We start from the raw sequence: 21,127 nt of genomic DNA on the forward strand, positions 1-21,127 counted from the left end.
GCCTTGCCTTCTGCCCACTGTGTGCCTCAGCATGCGCTGCCCCCGCTCTATGATTTTATATGGCCTACTAATTTGTGGCTGAGTTTCTGTTGTTCCTAATTGCTTCCACTTTGTTATAATCCCACTAACAGTTGACCGTGAAATATTTAGTAGTGAGGAAATTTCATGAATGGACTTCCACCTATCACTGTACCACGCTTGAGTTCACTGAGCTCCTGAGAGGGACCCATTCTTTCACAAATGTTTCTAAAAGTGTCTGCATATCTAGTGCTTGATTTTATACACATGTAGCCATGAAGTGATTGGAACGAGTCAATGATTTGTAGGGATGTCACAATAGCGATACCAATCTGTACTATTTAAGTGATACAGTATTCATACATCATGGTAGTGTGTTTGTACCTCTCTATTCTTCCGTTCATCTTCCACCAAAATCACATCATGTCCCTTGCACTCGATCACAGTGCACGCATAGCAAACACACATGCTGTCGTTCCTGCAGTACATGACCAGAGGTTTCTGGTGCCGCTCACAGATCTGCTCCGGCTCCGTGTGGACCGAGGCTCCTGTGCACACATCTCTCTTAGCCGGACTGTGTGTGGCGGCCACCTCCGATAACACTGACAGGGACACGTTGCGATTCAGCTGAGGCCTTGTGTTGAAGGTTTTGTTGCAAACAGGGCAGTGGAAGTCTTTGTCCTTGGCCTCCCAGAATTTGGAAATGCAGACCTTGCAGAAGGTGTGCCCGCATGGGATGGTGACAGGGAATTTAAACGAATCCAAGCAGATTGTGCACTGTATGTGATCCTCCATCATAAATCTGGGAGCCTGAAAAAGTTACCAAATAAATAAAGCAGCAATGTTAACGACTGCAGAGAAGATTAGATAGATAGATAGATAGATAGATAGATAGATAGATAGATAGATAGATAGATAGATAGATAGATAGATAGATAGATAGATGGGAGGATGGAGGGATGATTTTGAGCATCTATATCAGTGTTCATGTTGATATATAACTGCTATATATAATGTATAACTTAATAAAATACATTTACACAATGAATTATAGTCGTTATTAATTCTTAGGTGAATTGATGTGGTGGAAACATCGAGACACAGTAAATAAACAAACTTCACCTGACCCTACATCACCACTAAATAACATCTATTTTTAAAGCACAAGATTTATTTATCTATCGACAAACTCTTTTTCACCAAACTCACGGGATTGTTTATTCATCAGATGTGTAGAAACGTGAAATCCCGATTCCTGCGCGCACTGTATCTCTCATGGGCGAATCTCGTCGCCTTCCATATGCAGAAGCGCACAGACGCGATGACGTGTACGCACATTGCGTGTTGCGTCACGTTTCTTGTGTGTTGACGTTTCCCGGCGTCTCGTAGCGGTTCATCATGGCGCTTCGCAGGACGGCGTGTGTTCTCCTGCGGGCGGCGGTGGATGTGAGCCTGAAGCATCATGCGAGGGGTCTTCGGTCCACCGGTGAGCCTGCTGGAGGAAATCTGTTTAAATGTGGAGTTAATGGGTTAAATAATTAGTAAAGCCCGCTGCTGTATGTGCGTGTGTGTGCTGGTCTGAATGACCTTTACCTTTACATTTTACACCTTCATATGTACTTATTGATTTTACTTGTCTACTTATTCTTTTTATTATCATCCATAGATAATGCATTTTCATTCTAATTGTTTTGTATCTTTCTAAAGCACTTTGATTTACTCCCTTTCTCCAAGTGAAGCATATCACCGCTGTTTTGTTATTATATGTATATTACAACATTAAAATGTTTTATTGCTATTTTTATAAACATATCATACTATTTATTATTGCTTTTAATCATTATTACATTTATACTACAACATATTTGTTGTTATTGTATACATATTTCATATTATTATATTTCATATTATTACATTTATATGTCAGCATTTGATATAATGATAATAATTGTTGTTGTAGTTGTGTTTATAATATTTATATGAAGCATTAACATACAATTTATTCATATTTTTATTATCTGTCCATAATGATAATATTTATAGTACAAAATTATATATTATTATTATAATTGTTAATTATATTCATATTAACAATTGTCATAACATTTATTATTATCTTATCACATTTATATTGCAACATTTTATATTATTGTTGTTGCTGCATTAATTATATTAATATTAAAAAGCTTAACATTTATTAATATTTATACTGTTATGTTATCAGATTTATATTACATTTTATTATTACATATATATTACTGTTGTTTTGTTATTATATTTATATTAAAACATTAAAATGTTTTATTTTTATATAAACATATTATACTATAACATATTTATTGTTATTATATTGCATTTATATTTCAGCATTTGATATAATGATAATATTTTTTGTTGTAGTTGTGTTTATTATATTTATATCAAGCATTATCATAAAATTTATTATTATTTTTTATAATGATACAATTTATATTACACAAATTGTATCTTATTATTATAATTGTGTTAATTATATTCATATTCATATTATTTGATTAATCACATTTATATTACATTTGATGTTGTTGCTGCGTTAATTATATTAATATTAAACATCATAACATTTATTCATATTTTATTAGTGTTATTATATTACACATTTATATTACATTTCATATTATTATTGTTGTTGTCATTAATTATATTTATATTAAACAGTATAGTATTTGTAACATGTATTATTTTTATTATATTTATATTACTATTATATTATTATTGCTGCAGTTGTATTAATTATATTTATATTAAACATTATCAGAGCATTTATTATTTTTGTCTTATTACATTTATATACCAACATTTGTGTATTATTATTATTAATATTACATTGCACTGATAATAAATCGTGTGTTGAATCTTCTGTAGCTGTTCTGGGTCACCGGTCCCCTCCTCTCGGCCCGATGCCCAATGAGGACGTTGACTGGACTCAGCTGGACTCTCTGGAGAAATACCGCAGCTACACTCGCTATGTGAGAGCAGCAGAGGAGGCCGATCGGAGAGATGTTTGGTGGAAGAGCTACAGGAAATACAGAGAGGAGGAGACGAAACAAGGCAAGTCATCGCGGATGATGGACTTGAGCCATTGAGCTCGTATGAAAGGGTTAGTTCACCCAAAAATGAAATGTCTGTCATTAACTCCGCACCCTAATGTCGTTCCACATCCGTAAGACCTCCGTTCATCTTCACACACAGTTAAAGATATTTTAGATTTTAGTCCGAGAGCGTATCTAAGTGTATGTATTGATTCATGATTCGGATTGCCAATGTCACGTGATTACAGCAGTTTGACACGCGATCCGAATCATGAATCAATACGCTGATTCATAACCGTTTGAATTTTTATTTGAGGTTTGAAAACCCGTAAGAGAAGACAATGCTGAATAAAGTCGTAGTTTTTGTTATTTTTGGACCAAAATGTATTTTCGATACTTCAAGAGATTCTAATGATTTGTTTAGAGAAACTAACTGATGTCACAGAAGGACTACTGTGATGATGTTTTTATTCCCTTTCTGGACATGGACAGTATAGTGTGCATACACTTGCATACGCTCTCAGACTAAATATAAAATATCTTAAACTGTGTGTGAAGATGAACGGAGGTCTTACTGGTGAGAAACGACATTAGGGTGAGGAGTTAATGACATCAATTAAATTTTTGGGTGATCTAACCATTCCATACACACACATTAGATCTATAGCTGTGCATTTACCTTGAAATACTATGACATAAACCTATAATATCAAATCTCGATGCATATGTGTGGGTTTGTTTGAGGGACATCATTGAATGCCGGTTTGGCTGTCAGTGAACATTTACCTGTCATGATGTTTTGATGGTTTTTCTGAGCAGCCATTGAGCCGGTAAACATCGGCCTCCCGTATCAACGTCCCTCCAGGAAGATGGAGGTGAAGGAGAGGAAGAAGGTCATGCGGGAGAACAAAAAGAACCCAGAGATGGAAAGAGAAAATCGACTACAAACATGTGAGTGACTCCAGCATCAATGCAGCATCATGATGTCCAAAGAGGAAGCGGAGCAGAATTAACTTCAGAACTAAACTAAACTCAGTATCTGAAAGCAGGGTGTAATTTAAAGGTCCCGTTCTTCGCGATTCCATCTTTCAAACTTTAGTGTGAAATGTTGCTGTTAGAGCATAAATAATACCTGTAAAATTATAAAGCTCAAAGCTCAATGCCAAGCGAGATATTTTATTTAACAGAAGTTCCCTTTCAAAGCCTACAGCGAACGGCCGGTTTGGACTACAGCAGGAAGTGCCGGGATGTAATGACGTCTCTAGAACCATTTGTTGACGAATCCTCCGCCCACAAGAACACGCAAAATAGGGGGCGTGGTCTTGTTGCTCTCCCACATGGAGAAGAGCGCGCATTCAGCGCTTGCATCTCCCCGTTATGGTAAGAGGCGGGACCTTTCCGGGCAAAGTGCGCTAAGCTGCTGTCCAATCACAACACGGGAAGCGCTGGCCCAATCAGTACTCCTTACGTGTTTCTGAAGGAGGGACTTCATAGAACAAGGAAATCATCAGGCGTTTTTAGGACAGAGGAAACAGCGCTGCACAGATAAGTCAATTGTGTGAAAAATACGGTGTTTTTTTACACGCGAAACATGAACTCATGTTATATTGCACACTGTCAACATAATCAAAGCTTCGAAAACACGCGAAGAACGGGACCTTTAATATTAGAATATGTGTATTATTAAGTATCTTTAGGTTCAAGATCCAATCAGTGCTCTCTTAGGGCCCAATTTTAACGTTCTGAGAGCATGGTCTGAAGCGCAGGTGCACTTTCGCTTTTGATAGTTAATGACAGGGAAAAAAACGGTCGGCACTTGTACCATGGTAGATTTACTATTTACATACCGGAATTTGTGACCGGAAAGACTGACCGCTTCTCCAGAGGAGTCCATTTATTTTTTAATGAGTTTAAATGAGTGGAGCGTTTTTTCTTTAAAGGCACAATGTGTAATTTTCGCCACTAGTCTCAGGTCGCTTGATGATACCTTGATTTCATGGAATCATGGGAGATGTTTTCAGAAATGTTACTGGACTCTGACAGTAATCATATTCATGGATGAGCTAATGTATTAAAGATTTATGAACGTTTCTGTAGTATAAAGAAGGGTTGGGCTGAAAAAATCAGAGCGGAACAAGGCCGCTGGAGTGTCATTGATAGGTGACGCACAGACAGTCCATGTCCTGGTTAAAAATGCTAATTTCTCTGGATTTAACAATTCTTGGAAGCATTTGGGATAATCCAAGTACATAAGTAAACAAAATATATAACATTGTTCCAGTGTTTTTTGGATATTTTAATACAAAATCTTACATATTGGGCCTTTAAAGCTACACTGTGTGATGTAAAGGTATATGACCATCCAGTGAATAATAGTTTCTGTTCCTCTCAAATCTGATTTTGTTTTAACTCCTACGGTGGCCGATTTAGTCCAAGATTAACATGGCAATCCCCCTCTTCACATTCGACACGGTGCCATCGAGTGTTAAAACGCGACAAGCGAAGCTTGAATTTACGTAAATGTCCCTCTTTGGCTAATGTACTTTAAAGATGGAGGAGCAACATGGCGACCGGCATTCGAACCCCTCACCCGTATGTATTTTCAATGGCATATTATAAACTTACCAGAATACTTTATTACTTGAAAGAAGTAAATATACATTAATGAGCACATATATTTTTGAAAGAACTAAGTGTTTTAGCTAAGAATAAACTAAAAAAGTTACACAGTGTAGCTTTAAATGTGAAATGTTTAGTGGTACAGGGCTTTAGCAGTCTAGACATTACATCATATAGTCAGCAATAGGAAATTTCATGTAATCTTTTCTTATTTTCTGGCCTCCAGTTCGCATTTCCCTCGACAGAGTAAAGACGCAGTGGGAAAAGACAAATGGACCGTTCCACATCCAGAGGCTCGCCGAACACTACCGAATCTACCAGGACCTCTTTCCCATGGCTTATTTTGTCCCGCGGGTCATGCTGCATGTGGCTTACGGAGAGGACAGAGACGCAGTCGTGCATTTTGGGAATCACTTAACGCCGAGTCAGGTGAGGCTTCAGAACGTGTGTAAAGACATGTTTCTGTTGGAAATATAGTAAACAGGCTTTAATTTCCACTGTTTGTGTGAAATCCACAGGCAGCACAAGCACCTCAGATACGTTTTGAAGCGGAAGAGAATTCACTCTGGACGCTGTTGTTAACCAGTCCAGGTACATCCAATAATTTACATCAAATACATATTTTGATATAATGATATCTATATCTAGATATTCAAGCCCACTTTTGGTGCTTTCGGCGGTGGACAGGGGTCAGCATGGGCACCCTGACTGGTCAGCGGCTATGCCGCCCCGTACACAACAAACTGAGGCGCTCTGTGTATTCTGACACCTTTCTATCAGAACCAGCATTAACTTCTTGAGCAAATTGAGCTCCAGTAGATGTTCATGAGAATAAATGCTGTGATGTTAAGTCCATCACGATGTCCATCAGTCTTTGGTCCAGATCCTGTATTGCCAATCCAGGAGTCCAGCACTCTGTAAAGTCTCCTCCAGCACATCCCAAAGACTCTCAGTGAATTTAAGGACTGGACTCAGAGGTGCAGATGATTCTTCATGCTCCCTCACAACCATTCTTTCACAGTTTGAGCTGATGAATCTGGACATGGTCATCCTGGACTATCAATCAATCAACTTTATTTATAAAGCGCTTTTACAATGACGATTGTTTCAAAGCACCTTCACGGTGTTAAACAGGACAATATTGCAACAAAATTTGATTTCTGCTTTCTGGAGAAAACAGTGATGTTATCAGCTCCATTTAATTTATCATATAGCGACAATGTTGGCAGATCAGTATTATTATATAAGTATTAATTTTAGTGTCCCCAACTGAACAAGCCAAGCCAAAGGCAACAGTGGCAAGGAACCAAAACATGGTCATGATGTGTCTTTCTGCAGGATTTTTTAAAAATGTAAAAGCTACACACTAACATCAATGAGGGTTAGAAGAACTGTTACCAAACATACAACATGCTAGAAACATATATGATTAATAATATTATATATAAATTGTATTATAATTATCAATTATGTAATTATAATTGGAGTTTTTTAAATGTATTAATAAAATATTTTATTTAGAAATGTTACTCTAGCTAGTTAGTAAAATGCAATTTGAAGTTCCTCCACAAGATGGCGGTACAGTGAAGTAAGTGGTGTGTGTTTTTGCAGACGAACACCTCCTGGACGGTGAGCAGGAGTATCTGCATTGGCTAGTGTGAGTATGTTTGCTTATCCTGCAGTATTTGTGCCATATTAATATTTATTTCAACAAAATCTATTTCCATAAAAACGCTCTGTAACACTTTAATGTATGGTCCAATTCTCACCGTTAGCTAGTTGCTTATAAGCATGCATATTACTAGGATATTGCCTGTTTATTTATACTTATAAAGCACATATTAATACATGAACATATAAATGCATGGACACATATTCTACATCCCTTAATCCTACACAATACCTGAACTTAACTACCTTACTAACTATTCATAAGCAGTAATTAGGAGTTTATTGAGGTAAAAGTCACCGTTAATATTTAGTTAATAGTGAGAATTGGACCCTAAAACTAAAGTGTGACTTTAACTGGCTTTTTGACCTCAGTCTGGCCCAGTCCCTGTCGGTGATGAAAGTATGTACCTATTAAATTACAGTGGGAATATCCCGGGAAATTCTGTGACATCAGGGGAAGAAGTGTGCCATTACATCAACCCTTTTCCTGCCAGAGGGACAGGATTTCACAGATATATCTTTATACTGTTTAAACAAGAGGCTCCAGTCGACTTCAGCGCTGACCTCCGGCCTGCTCCCTGGTGGGTAGTCAAAGAAAATACTCAATTATATTTTGCACTGGCATTTTGGTTATTACAATGTTTTCTTGAATATGCAGGTGTTTTTTCCACATTTATGTAAATTTCACGTATTTTACTTTTTTATTTCCCGTATTTTATAAATGTTACATTTTCTAAAACCTTTATTTCATGCACAGACTTCTGGGTACAGCCCTGTTTTGGTCATGTTTCAATTAGCACAAAATTAACAGATTTCATAGGGCCCTTCATTTAATAGCAAAATGAAATTGCATGCACTGCAAAAAACTTGTTTCCAAGTACAAATTCAAAACATCCTTAAAACAAGATTGCAAAAAGAAGAAGTTAAGTCTTGTTTAAAGTGCGTTTATGCTTAAAACAAGAACAAATATTTGTCATTGGTTATGAAAATTACTCTTATTTGAATCTCTTGATGAACCCCATGGCAGATATTTATTCTTGTTTTAATCACAAGATTTTTTTTAATCTCAAACTGTAAGCTATTTTCTGTAAAAAAAAAAAAAAATTAAAAAGTTGCATACTTTTGTTTGAAATTGTATTTTCAAGCTTTATATTGAAAAAAGTGTCACTAACACAAATTATTATGTGCTTAGACATTTACATTTAGAGAACATATTGATGTGTTATGTTCCCTTCAGTTTATTCCTTACATTTTCTGTAATTGGTTTTAAAAAGGGCTTTTTACTTTCATAAAACCTGCAGAAACCCTACAGTCAGTTTTATAATGGCTAATTTTCTAAAATGAGGCTTGTTAGATCACGTACAAAGATTACCGTTTCAATGCCAGATGTGTGACGTTGTGTGTTTGAAATGAAACAGATGCTTATTCTGCTTAGAAAAACCCCACAGAAAGACCCTTCCACTTGCATAGCATTTTAAAAATGGATTCATCACGTCTCTCTGTCCTATTAATAGCTACTGTCTGAAGCAACGGACTTTCCGAACCTTGGACTTCTACAGGAAGCATCAGGATACGATAACTCCAGCCGGTCTTTCCTTTTTCCAGTGCCAATGGGATCAATCTGTCACCCACACCTTTCATGAGTTATTAAGTAAGTCAATAAGCGAGTGCAGATTTTTTGGAAAATCTAGTTTACTATTGTTTTCCATGTTTTTATGTGTTTGTTTATAACGTTTGCAGAGTTGTCTAGTCAGCTTGTGATCAGCAGTGGTTGCTTTTTTCGGGCTTATTTACAGAATATATTTATATATGGTTGACACCTATAAGACAAATCCTATGACTGTTTCTCTCAGAGCCAAGCAAGTGCTCTTTTTTTCCCCACCCAAATGGTGCTGTTATTCATACCAGAACCCTCAAACTCACTGCCATTTCTTTTACTAAGCTCAGCATTTTTTAAACGATTCAGCATGTCTGATGCAACAGTAAGAAACTTGTTCACTAAAAACAGTCCAAGGAAGCCAGGAAGTCTCTGATGGCAAAAACTGTTTAGACTAGTTTTAAAGTAATCATCTCAGACTTTAAAAAGAGCCTGTCTTTCATAATGTTACATAAGGTAGATTTGTCTATGGTAATAAAATAAGTGTTATTTTGGGAAGGTTGCCTGCTAAAATTCGCATTCATGGGTCTATATATCACATAATAGTCGCTTCAACCCGCGGACATGGAAAACAACCCGTGGAAAAAACCGCGGACTTGGCAACACAGTACAGTTGAGTTCTGTTGACATTTGACAACTTACGTATAGTAAGGCTTCGCTTCGTTGCTCTGATTGGTTGTAGGTCTATCCAAAAGAGGGAATGCATCGTCACTTTCCCGCCGGAACACGCCCCCTCAGCCGGGGCTGAGAGGCAGAAGAGCTGCTGAAATCCTGACATTTTTATGAGCCGGATTTCGACATGATTATTTATAACTGATCAGTCATCACATTTTTCATGTGGATGGGTCTGTCAGTTTATTGGAGCGTGTATGTGGCTGCTTGTCACGAATGGAAAACAAAAGTTTTATTCAAATTCTGAATATATTATAGACCCATTAATAAAAAAATAAACAATAAATATATTGTCCAGACAGCACGCAAAGAGTGCCTTTATAATCACTAAAAGCTGTCACTCATTCAATAAATGCAATCTCACAGATTTCCACAGTGAAGCTGGAATAAAATGAAGCTCTTATTCTCAATCTCACAGATTTCCGCAGTGAAGCTGGTGTACAATGAAGCTCTTATTTTCACAATGTCTGCATTTATAGAGGCACTTGATTGTTAAATGAACCTATAGCGTCTGGACAAACACTCGAGAGTGAGTGATGCGGTGAGTGGATTCCAAGTTCAACACCTGTGATTGGCCAACTGCGTATCTACAAACATGTCTGTGTTTGACTACATTACTCACCGAGGCTAGCCTAGAAATCTAGACGCACCCTAGCGGCAGCAAATTTAATTTGCCCACAAGTGTCGTCTAGGAACTCTCAATACCTTTCTGAGCTGTGTTCCTCAAAATCTGGTCGGGCCAATCACATCGTGTATAGAGTCGGTGGGCGGGGCCATAATGACGACGGCCGAGTTGCGTTTGCGTGCTTCTAGTAACACAGAAACACAGAAACTGGCGAACGGCGGTCTCTCGAATCAGCTTTGACCGCGACTCTGGAAGACTTGGAGTTAAGCTTTTCTCTGAGAAAAGAACGGCACTGAAGTCATTCTTAAAAAGAGAAGATGTGTTCGGAGTTTAGCCGACCGTATACGGCGAATGTTTAATCTGTCAGCGAGCTCTGCTTCACCTTCGTTGCTCTGGTTGGTTGTAGCGCTATCCTATCACGTGCAGAGGGAGTTTGAAAGACAACCGTTTATCCCGCCCCTCGGATTGAGCCGTCAATGGTGAGTGTCCAGACCAAACATCTTGATGTGGGTCTGGCTTGTCAGGCTACACCGAGGCGAAAACACTATGGAAATGTAATCATTTGACGAGTGCAAATACAGATACACACTGGCTCTTTTGCTAGCTCCTTTTCACTAATAATATGCTATTATTACGAATTCTTACGGAGGATTAAATATCCTAGACAAGCAGTTATGGGCAGCGTTTCCCTCTTAAAGCAGAAGCAGCTGCAGGTTGGCTGTGGTTTGTTTGAGTGAGAAAATTACAAGCTATTATCAAGTCTGTCTCAAGCTTGGAACAGCGATGTCCATGAGGTCCGTGGACAAGCCTCAAACCCTATTTCTAAAACGGTGGAGTGTTCCTTTAAGACCTGAGGGATAGTTCACCCAAAAATGAAAATTAGCTTATGATTTACTAACCCACAAGCAATCTTAGGTGTTTTCCTTTTTGCATGAACTATCCCTTTAACATAACATAGTGGCCAAGTTTATGTAACTGGCCCCAGGTGCTTTATTTTCTTGCAAAACTGATTATTGACTCAGCGAAGTTAACATCCGTTCCAAATATCGTATTTCAGTCATGAGTGTTAGTCGTTTGCTAAATGTAGAAATCTTGAATGGAATAGTCCTGGATTGCTCATGTTGTGCTTAATATATCCCACAGATATGAGAGAACCAGTGTTTGAGTTCAACAGGCCTGCAGTGTATCACCCACCTCAGAAGAAATACCCTCACGGACAGCCGCTCCGGTACCTGGACCGCTACAGAGATGGAGCAGAAAACACATATGGGATTTATTAAACACATGTACAAGTATCATGTTTGAAGCAGGAGGGGGTTTTGTTTGTAATAAACTAAATGTTATGCATTGTGTTGTGGTCTGTCTTTAAAGTCGCCATGAAATTGACCAGTCTGATTTTTTTTTATGAAGTATTGCAGTATTTATTATAAATGATTTATCTGTGCACAACATGCCCACCCCCTCCCTCTGGCAGAGACATCTCTTCTCTGATGATGTGTTCAGTGACGGATTGATTGACAGCTGTCAGACTCGCAAAGATGGAGAATGACTGGAGTGGCGGCAGTAGTTTGGCAACAGATCGTTCTTTTAAAGTGGAGGAGGGAGAATTGTCTGTAGACAGGGCCAGAGCCTTATCAATTCTAGCCGTTAAAAGGGCCAACATACGTTCATTAGGAAAATTCAACTGTAGTAGCCACCGTAAGAGAGCAGCATTCAGAAGGTTTTACACCATATATTGTAGAATTAAAACACTTTATACCCAAATGTCAAAACATTTACTCGAATCAGTGAACAGCACTAAAGCCCCTGTCTTTCAGATCATTAACTAAAAAAAGTTGTTCTAGAGTTTAGTTACCCTTTAATTTCATCATTTATCTGTTAATATATCTTTCTGAGCTGACATGAACAAACAATGAAACATTCTTTAATTATCAAAGATTAATAATTACTATAGCACATACACTCACCTAAAGGATTATTAGGAACACATACTAGGCTAATACTGTGTTTGACCCCCTTTCGCCTTCAGAACTGCCTTAATTCTACGTGGCATTGATTCAACAAGGTGCTGAAAGCATTCTTTAGAAATGTTGGCCCATATTGATGGGAGAGCATCTTGCAGTTGATGGAGGTTTGTGGGATGCAGATCCAGGACACGAAGCTCCCGTTCCACCAAATCCCAAAGATGCTCTATTGGGTTGAGATCTGCTGACTGTGTGGGAAAGCAGTTTCGCAGTGTGTTACTGATATAATCAGAGCTTTGTTTTCCTTCAGATGGGTGAATGAAAAGGCCAGTAACAAACAAAAAAACATTTGGGTGAAAGTTAACTATAAGACTGAAATCCCCAATGTTAAAAGGAGATGAGGAAGTTGATGAAATAAAAACTAAAGTAGATCAGTAAGAATGATTTCTCTCTTGTTCAGAAGTCACTGAGAAAGAAAAAAAAACATCAATGTTGGATGCACTGGGCCAGTGTTACTTATTTTGTTCAGCTGATCACTTACAATATCCCAGATGTTTCCAACTATTTTTAAATTGTGAGAAAATTGCTATTTTAACCAATGACCGGGAAGTCTGAGGAGTCGCCCGTCGATTGGTCATATCCGTTACCCTACCCGGACAACAAATTAGCTCTTCCCGACGTCGGGGCGTGTGTGCCTGTGCCCGACATAAAGTGCCTCGCTCGGTGAGATGTCTGAGACGACCGAATGCTTACGTCGATCTAGTAGGATCCTACCGTTATATAGGTCTAATTGATTTGTTTATGCTAACTGTTGTCAGATTGTGTGGACACAAGTTTCCTATTGTGTATCAACAACACTCAATAACAGTTTGTGATGTCATTGCATAAATGTTATGATTAACACAATTTGACAAGAGTTGAGAAGTAGGCTACTAGCCCACTTGCATGCGAGACTCCTTTTGAGTTGCCAGGTTTTATGACAAAAAATGTTTAAATTGAAAGTAAGTGATTGTTATTGTGAAGGGTGTATTTAATACACAGCCTGACAACCTGGGAAATGTCAGTCTAACAGAAAAATTAGCATATGAGTAGTGTATGAGTATATGACAATAAAACGTGAAACTTGAAAATATGTGTCTGACCTTCTGAACATACATAGTAAAACAAGTGCATGAAATGGATAAGTGCTCCACAAAGTACTCAGAACTGCTGAGAGACAACAGTACATAACAAATCTATGACTAGCTTAACCGACTAACAACAGCACAGCTGAAGACTACAGTAGGCCTAAAAAAAAACCTGTAACTATAGTCTCTATTTGAGAGACATAGAGGGAGGGGGGGGGGGTGTATTTGACTTTACTGTACATAAGACGAAGAGTCAACTTTTATGCTAAGTACGTAGAGCAATATTATTTGGATTTTTAGACATCCACATAGCAAAGGGGGGCTTGCCCATATAGCGCAATCAATCAGGAACAACATGATTTAAACTGGACTCTGTGGACATGTAACAGGGCAGTGGATTTCTGTATGTAAGGTAAGGCTAGTTAGATCCATCTGCTCATATATTGTGTTCCTTATCAATCAATCAATCAACTTTATTTATATAGCGCTTTTACAATCACGATTGTGTCAAAGCAGCTTCACAGTGTCAAACAGGATAATATTGCGACAAAATTAGATTTGGCTGTACAGTCGTACTGGAGAAAACAGTGATGTTATCAGCTTATTTTAATTTATCATATAGCGACAATGTTGGCAGATCAGTATTATAGTTTATAGAATTAAATAAGACCTAATTCATATATTTTATTTGTATAATAAGTTGAATAACTTTAATCATATTTTAGTGTCCCCAACTGAGCAAGCCAAGCCAAAGGCGACAGTGGCAAGGAACCAAAACTCCATCGGGGCATGATGGAGAAAAATAAACCTTGGGAGAAACCAGACTCAGTCGGGGTGCCAGTTCTCCTCTGGCCTATTAACACACCGTGTAAGATTATTATTCTGGCAACCTTACAGGTCGGAAATCATATTAGATCGGATTATTCAAAATTTTCAGGGTATCACGGAAGAGACAGATTTATTTAGGATGGGGCGTCAATTACACAAGAGTATGAATACATGAAAGATCGGAATTATTGCGCCGAAGACGGGTTTTGAGCATGTCGTGCCAGTGAGGCAAATTCGGAGGAGACACCATTTGACACGGCTCAACAGACACTCCAGGATGAGCTGGTCATGTCCTGGCAGGTCCACCATCCGATCCGGACAGGGCCCAGATCCGGGATAAACCTCGGGATAAACAGAGAGACTAACATTAGCGTAGATGTCACTCTTTTTATGATGTAACGAGTACATCAGGTGTTATGGGAAGTGTTCCCGGTTCCGGCTGACCTAGTTAATGCAGCCTAACAATCAGTCAATTGAATTCAATAATGAAATTGACTTATGACAAACTTCACATGACTGAGACCAAGTGAACTTCAGCTAAGAACCAAATGATAGATTAAATGTTAGGGTGATGATGGGCACTGTGTACCTGTGTTGGAGCTGTAAACTGGACAGGATCTGGAATATGAGGGGGGCTGAACATTGCCTGTGGAACAGATAATCATATTATATGTAGGGAGCATTAGTTTATAGACAATTTGAGGACCCTGCAACCACTGGTCCGGTCCCTCTGATTCAAAAGAAAACCAGCCATGTTGACGATATGTGCCGAACTTAACCTCTGCTATGACTCTCCCTGTTATAGCCAGCAAAGTGGCAAGCTAATTATATACGTTAACGCTTGCTGAAAACACATCCCGTTAAAGCATTTTCTAACCACAACAGATGTCATATCTGATTTGAACACTTCTACAATGAGTTTACTTATGTGTTACCCTTTAATGGTGAAGAGACACAATGCTGTGCTCCTTGGCGAGCAACGCGGGCCTAACTAATCTTAAAACAAGAGATGATCAGCTCGGTTTCTGGAACGGAAAGTTAGTGGATCAGAACGGATAGTGCAACTTTGATTAAACGCATTCTGTTTTCACAGGACACGTCTTTTTATCAAGTGAAAATGCCCTGGTTTTCATTATTTTGGGTTGGGCCATAATCGGCACAAGGGAAATCTGCAAGTAGGCCTACACAAGTATCTCATTGCTGGGCCGAGTGTCCTGGTTTTCGGTAATCACCCTAATGCACTGAGCGGCATGTAAAATGTTGTTTCCTGCATCTTTTTTTCACTTTTTATATAGGCTACTGACTTCAAAAAACGTCACACAGTGTTAAGCACTCGTCGACAGCTGATGTTCTTGGTGTGAACAGAGGCATATTGCACAAAACTACGATAAGAGATTAAGCCGGGATATCTTGGTGATCTTGTCACCTGTATGCAAAATTTAGTAGCCTACACCACTGTTGTTTAAATGTACCCTGAAGGCACTCATACCAAGAACAATAATGATAACGAAAGATATTTGCGGATAAATTGAGCCAGGATCCCCAAGCCTTAATCCCTTATCTTAGTTTTGTGCAATAGGCCCATGATCTTGATTCCATGAGGGATCTGAACACCACAATTATTTGTCTATTCCGACAAATAAAGTTTTTTTTTGTTTGTTTTACTATACGCAGTCATGAACATGCGTTTAAAGGGTTACTTTACCAATTACCATATGGCTTTGTATCAGTAGAAACCCTGGAGTAGCCTATAGGCTATTTAAATTAATTAGAATTTGTGCTTCCCCCTCCTCTTTACCTTAAGACATATTATAACTACTTATTTTTTTAGTAACTTGTTAGACCTAAAATATCCTGAACATGAAAATAGCATGAAAAGAGATACCAGTAAATTTTAAGAGTTAAATGTTAAAACTTGGACTATTTTCAGAACGACATTAATGATTAAAACACCGGCTGTCAGCGGCAGCCGTCACAACTACAGCGCGCATAAACAGACAGAACGTTATCATGTGTTGTTGTCATAAACCAGCGTTTATGAGTATTTTTTGCAGTTGGATAATGGTTAGCCAAGGGTATTCCGCCCGACTTTAAAGAGGCAGATGACCCAGCGAACTTGAACTTTATTGCCGCTAATTTACGTTAATAAACTTGTCATTTATTGTCGGGAGTTAATTCCATGAGAATTCTGTAATCCGAACGATAAAACGAAACAGTCATAAAGTAGGATATCCACTGTGCAAACAGATCGTTTTATGAGGTAAAACATTTCCAGGGTGTATTCAAGATTCTGGCAAGCCTAAGCTCACAGAAAGCACAGACTGGTCCAATGTTAGTCATGGCAGCAGTAGTAGTTGTGATCATCATAAACCCACATCTTGACATCAGCCAAACAATTCATTAACAATTAAACCAAGTTACCGTACTCAAGACTGGATTCTTTCATAATACAGCATGAACTTGTAAAACATTAAAGGACGGACCATGAATTCGGCGCAGCCTTTTTAAAAGAACAGTTCTTAATAAAACATGTCCCAAATTTACTCCCCACCCTATCAAGACGAGGAATGTTGGAAGAATTCCCCAGATGCTCATACCGGTGAAAGTGAGGCTGTTGAGTTCAAAATAAGTACAATAATGCACAAAAAAGTATAAATATCATTTACACAGTGTTCTCTTGTGTAAGAAACACCCACAATTTAAATCATTATTTGTAATTTTTTCATTGTATGGAGAAGGGCAGCGTGCACATTCTGCCAAACGTCATGTTTCGTGTTCCACAGAAGAACATCACACACTTATGAAAGGTTTGCAGTTTATCACTCGGAGCGTTTGGCAGTCTCCATCGAGTCTGATTTCAGGACCAGGCGATCTTCAGCATCTCATCAACATCCAGAAGTTTTTCCCTGGGTTTTCCCAGGCATTTGCCTCTCTTCTCCTCCTCTGCATTAATCTTCTCCCACTGGGGAAAAAGCACCGTCCTCACATCTGTTGATACACACGATCCAATAATGATCATTCCAAGACAAAACTTGTAAACACACAGAACCAGAAAATGATGCAACAGCTGAGAAAAGAGAGAAAGAGATTTCTCAGAAATAAGCAGAAAGATTCAAACCTAGTGACCTGGGGTCTCAATGGACCAGTAAACATAACTCCAAAAAATCAGCTTATTGAAATAACCAGTTTTCCCCGTTTACATGCAAACCAGTAAACTGACAATGCAAGTAAACCGTGTTTACATGACTTTATTAATAAACCGGGTTATTTCCTTGTAGTGCCGTCAAAAATAATAATGTCCATATGAGTTTTCCAAATGTTAAAGCAGCACTAGGTAACTTTTCATCCTTCATAATATATTTTCAAGACTCTTGTGATGATACATCGACTTACAATAGGTTGAATGACATGTCTGCCATAGCTTGATGGAGTCTGTATCGTTTTTAATCGTACTTTTAAACTTCGGGTTTCGGATAGTAACCCGAGAACAAAAAGAACTAAAAAATTCGACTGCTTTACGGCATATACGTCACTTCCACCAACACACACACTTCCTTAAATTCGGACGTGCAAGCCCAACTTTGTTCGTCGGATAATATAGTCATGTCCGAAGCAGCAGAGACAAATAAGAAAGAAAAGGTTTTGTTGGAGGAAAGCAATAAGAGGAAACGAAAAAGTGATGGGATTAAAGGCAGGACGAGGATCAACATGTGACCAGCGTTTGCTCGTCGGCGTGAGCTGAAGGAGGCGTGCCCGACCGATGCTGTCCTGCTTGTTACGGTTAGCTACCACTCAAACATTGAACTGAAGTATCATATAGATTCTGTAAAACGCTAACCAATAGACTACTATAATGACGCTGTATACGTGAGCATCGTGATTATTTGGTGTTTGAAGAAAAAAAAAACATGAAATTATATTCATATGACATGCTGAAACATATGCCACTGACTGTACCTGGGATGAAGACATTTCACACGCGCCGCCAGAAGAACACCTGCATGTGAACTCCTCCTGCAGTGTTCAGGGGAACTGTTAGTGCTGCACCGACCCGCGGGGACGCTTTTATGAAGTTATTTGGCCCGCCCCGCACCACTGTATATATTTTTACAACCCGCCGCGCACCCGCGACCATTAAATAGACATACGGGGTCCGCGGGTTATGAGACGACCCACGCATCACTAGTTCAGGGCTATCAGGGTTGTCATGTCAACAAATGCACGCGCAATGGCATCCCCTGTTGTAGGATGACAGAGTTTACCACAGTAGTTGAGGACATTATTTTTTCTCAACTGTAGGGGGACCCCGAGAGCAAAAGTTACCAAGTGCTGCTTTAAGTCAGTTGTGATGATAATAAAGCGTGTCAGCAGGAGATTTACGGCTCATATTATCCCTCATCAGTTCCAGACGCAGCGTTTTGACTGAGCCTCTTCTACTTCTGCTGCATGAGATGAGAAGAACACATGTAGGGTGACATCAGCTTAATTGGGCCACTTTTTGGTAAATCGCTTGGGACAATATTACAATAACATATACCTTTTCCATGTGTTTTTATGATTAATAATGACTGTTTCTGATACTTTTGCTTTGAAACATCAGCTGTGCCAACTTTTTTTGCATGAACAGTTTCAGGTAAAATGGGCCAGGACATTAAAATATAAACAAATTTCAAATATTATTTAAAAATCACAATTTGTATTAATGTATTACTATTATTATTATTATTATTAATGTATAAAGGCATTTGTTCAGCATGTAAGTAATAAAAACATTAAACTTAAAATAATATAAAAATCTATTTGTATTAATGCAATGTATTATTTTAATATTAATGTAAAAATGCCTTCTCTTAGCATTTCAGTGCCATGTTAAAATACACACACACAAAAAATGAAATATGAAAAAACTACAATTTCATTTTTATTAATGTATTGATTATTTTAATGAATAAATGCTGAATATTTTAGTACTACATTAAAATAAAAACAATAAAATTAAAATGTTATTTAAAAAAACTATTTGTATTAATGCATTTTATTTTATTTATTTTATTTAATGTATAAAGGCATGTGTTCAGCATGTAAGTATCTTGTTAAAATAATAGAAACATTCATATTAAAATATATTTATAAAAAATCAATTTTTATAAATGCAAATATGAATGTTTTATTTTAATGTAAAAATACCTAGCATAAAAGCATTAGTGCCATGTTAAAATAATACAAAATTATGAAAAAACTACAGTTTAATATGTATCAGTGCTTTGATAGTTTTTAAATGTATAAATGCCTTTTGCGCAATATTTTAGTACCACGTTGAAATAAAAACATTAAAATGAAAATAGAATTTTAAAAAACACAATTTGTATTGATTTATGCATTCATTTAATTTAATGTATAAAGGCATTTGTTCAGCAGGTAAGTAATAAAAACATTACATTTTAATGTAAAAATGCCTTCTCTTAGCATTTAGTGCCAGGTTGAAAGTAATAAATTATCAAAAAGTAAATAAATATTTTTTTATATATATTGAATTTTTTTATGTATAAAAACCATTGCTCAGCATTTTACTGCCATAAAAAAAAAAAACATTAAAAACTGAAATAATAAAAACGATTTGTATTAATGACTTTGCTTGTGATATTTCTCAGACTTTGTTCACGCAATATTACGCCTTCACTTATTCTCAAAATATGATTTATCCTTACAATGTTACAAACCTTTTCTGAAAATCATATTTTTTATTCGTAACGTGGCACTACTCATGTCTAAATATACTTACTCTTTTTTTATATTTGATCATAAAAAAATCGACTATTTGACACAATAAATAGTAAAAAAAAAAAATGTAAGTATGTTTTTTAAGCATATTAAAATATGGCATCTCTAGTTGAGCAATATGTTAATGCACAATCTACTGGCAGCAATAAGGATCAGCATTTGTATGACGTACGTCCTAATCAGCCACATGTTCGTTTGACTTTATAAGGATACTACAGCTCACTAGGTTTGGTGTGTGTGTTTGTGTGTGTGTGTGTGTGTGTGTGTGTGTGTGTGTGTGTGTGTGTGTGTGTGTGTGTGTGTGTGTGTGAACATGACCTCGTGTTTGCAGAAGGGCAGTGATTGCTGGTGCGCCCGGTTTGTCGACTGACAGATCCAGTTGGCCTGCCTCCATATCGTGGATCACAACACGTGCCGTATCGAAACTGTCGTTCATGGTGGTGGCGATCACACCGGTCGGACCCCGCTTCACCCAGCCACTGCAGTACAGGCCTGCCAAAAATACAAACACACACCATAACATAATAATACACTCCACGATTATATACAAACACCTCTGTTCCACTAAAACTGACATATTTTTGATGTATTGGAAAATAAAGTGATAAACATAAGACCTCAAAGAATGATTTACTGTAGCATAATTGATATGAGAGGCTTGGAGGACAATTATACTCAGTTCCAGAAGTAAACCAGAAACTAGAATTCTCTTGAAAGTTAAAGTGGGAGAGGTCCGCTTTAGCTGTGTGCCATTGGTCACATTTCCATTCCCACAATGTTCTCACCAGCTGTGTCCCGAACTCTTCCCATGTCATTGGGCACAATGGCTTTCCGGGGGTCAAAAGGCACAGCGGGGTCGATGGGAATGCTCTTATAGCCGATACTGTTGATGATCAGGCCACACTCCACGTCCTCAAGCTGACCAGTGGCCACCGCACGCGCCCCATCGCCCAAACCCTGACAAACAACACAGAGACGGCAAGAGATACATTACATCATGGAAATATTGCTTGTTATTACACGGCTCTGTGAAATACTTAATTCTGATTGGTCAATCGCCCATTCCAGCGGTATGTTATTTCCAGATAACAACC

General features: G+C 37.9%; 3 protein-coding genes across 3 annotated transcripts in view; 1 reads left to right on the forward strand and 2 right to left on the reverse strand.

Moving 5' to 3' along the window:
- trim65 (tripartite motif containing 65) overlaps positions 1-1,356 on the reverse strand; it is a 12,894-nt gene extending 11,538 nt beyond the window's left edge. Inside the window, exons 1-2 of the mRNA XM_067429787.1 lie at positions 1,228-1,356; positions 403-828 (exon numbers count right to left, since the gene is read on the reverse strand). Coding sequence (XP_067285888.1) covers positions 403-816 — 414 coding nt within the window. The 5' untranslated portion in view covers positions 817-828; positions 1,228-1,356. The remainder of the gene's footprint in view (positions 1-402; positions 829-1,227) is intronic.
- Positions 1,347-11,680, forward strand: mrpl38 (mitochondrial ribosomal protein L38). Its single transcript, XM_067429788.1, has 9 exons — positions 1,347-1,504; positions 2,923-3,108; positions 3,909-4,040; positions 5,935-6,137; positions 6,227-6,299; positions 7,320-7,365; positions 7,802-7,960; positions 8,894-9,030; positions 11,477-11,680. The coding sequence occupies exons 1-9, from the start codon at positions 1,417-1,419 to the stop codon at positions 11,611-11,613; spliced, it is 1,161 nt and encodes a 386-aa protein (XP_067285889.1). The 5' UTR covers positions 1,347-1,416; the 3' UTR covers positions 11,614-11,680.
- Positions 11,681-16,483: 4,803 nt separating this feature from the next.
- fdxr (ferredoxin reductase) overlaps positions 16,484-21,127 on the reverse strand; it is a 41,763-nt gene continuing 37,119 nt past the window's right edge. The window contains exons 11-13 of the mRNA XM_067430395.1: positions 20,819-20,990; positions 20,352-20,525; positions 16,484-17,240 (exon numbers count right to left, since the gene is read on the reverse strand). Of these exons, the coding sequence (XP_067286496.1) occupies positions 17,110-17,240; positions 20,352-20,525; positions 20,819-20,990 (477 nt within the window). The 3' untranslated portion in view covers positions 16,484-17,109. The remainder of the gene's footprint in view (positions 17,241-20,351; positions 20,526-20,818; positions 20,991-21,127) is intronic.

Source organism: Pseudorasbora parva, chromosome 21 (assembly GCF_024679245.1).
Source record: "Pseudorasbora parva isolate DD20220531a chromosome 21, ASM2467924v1, whole genome shotgun sequence".
Classification (NCBI taxonomy): domain Eukaryota; kingdom Metazoa; phylum Chordata; class Actinopteri; order Cypriniformes; family Gobionidae; genus Pseudorasbora; species Pseudorasbora parva.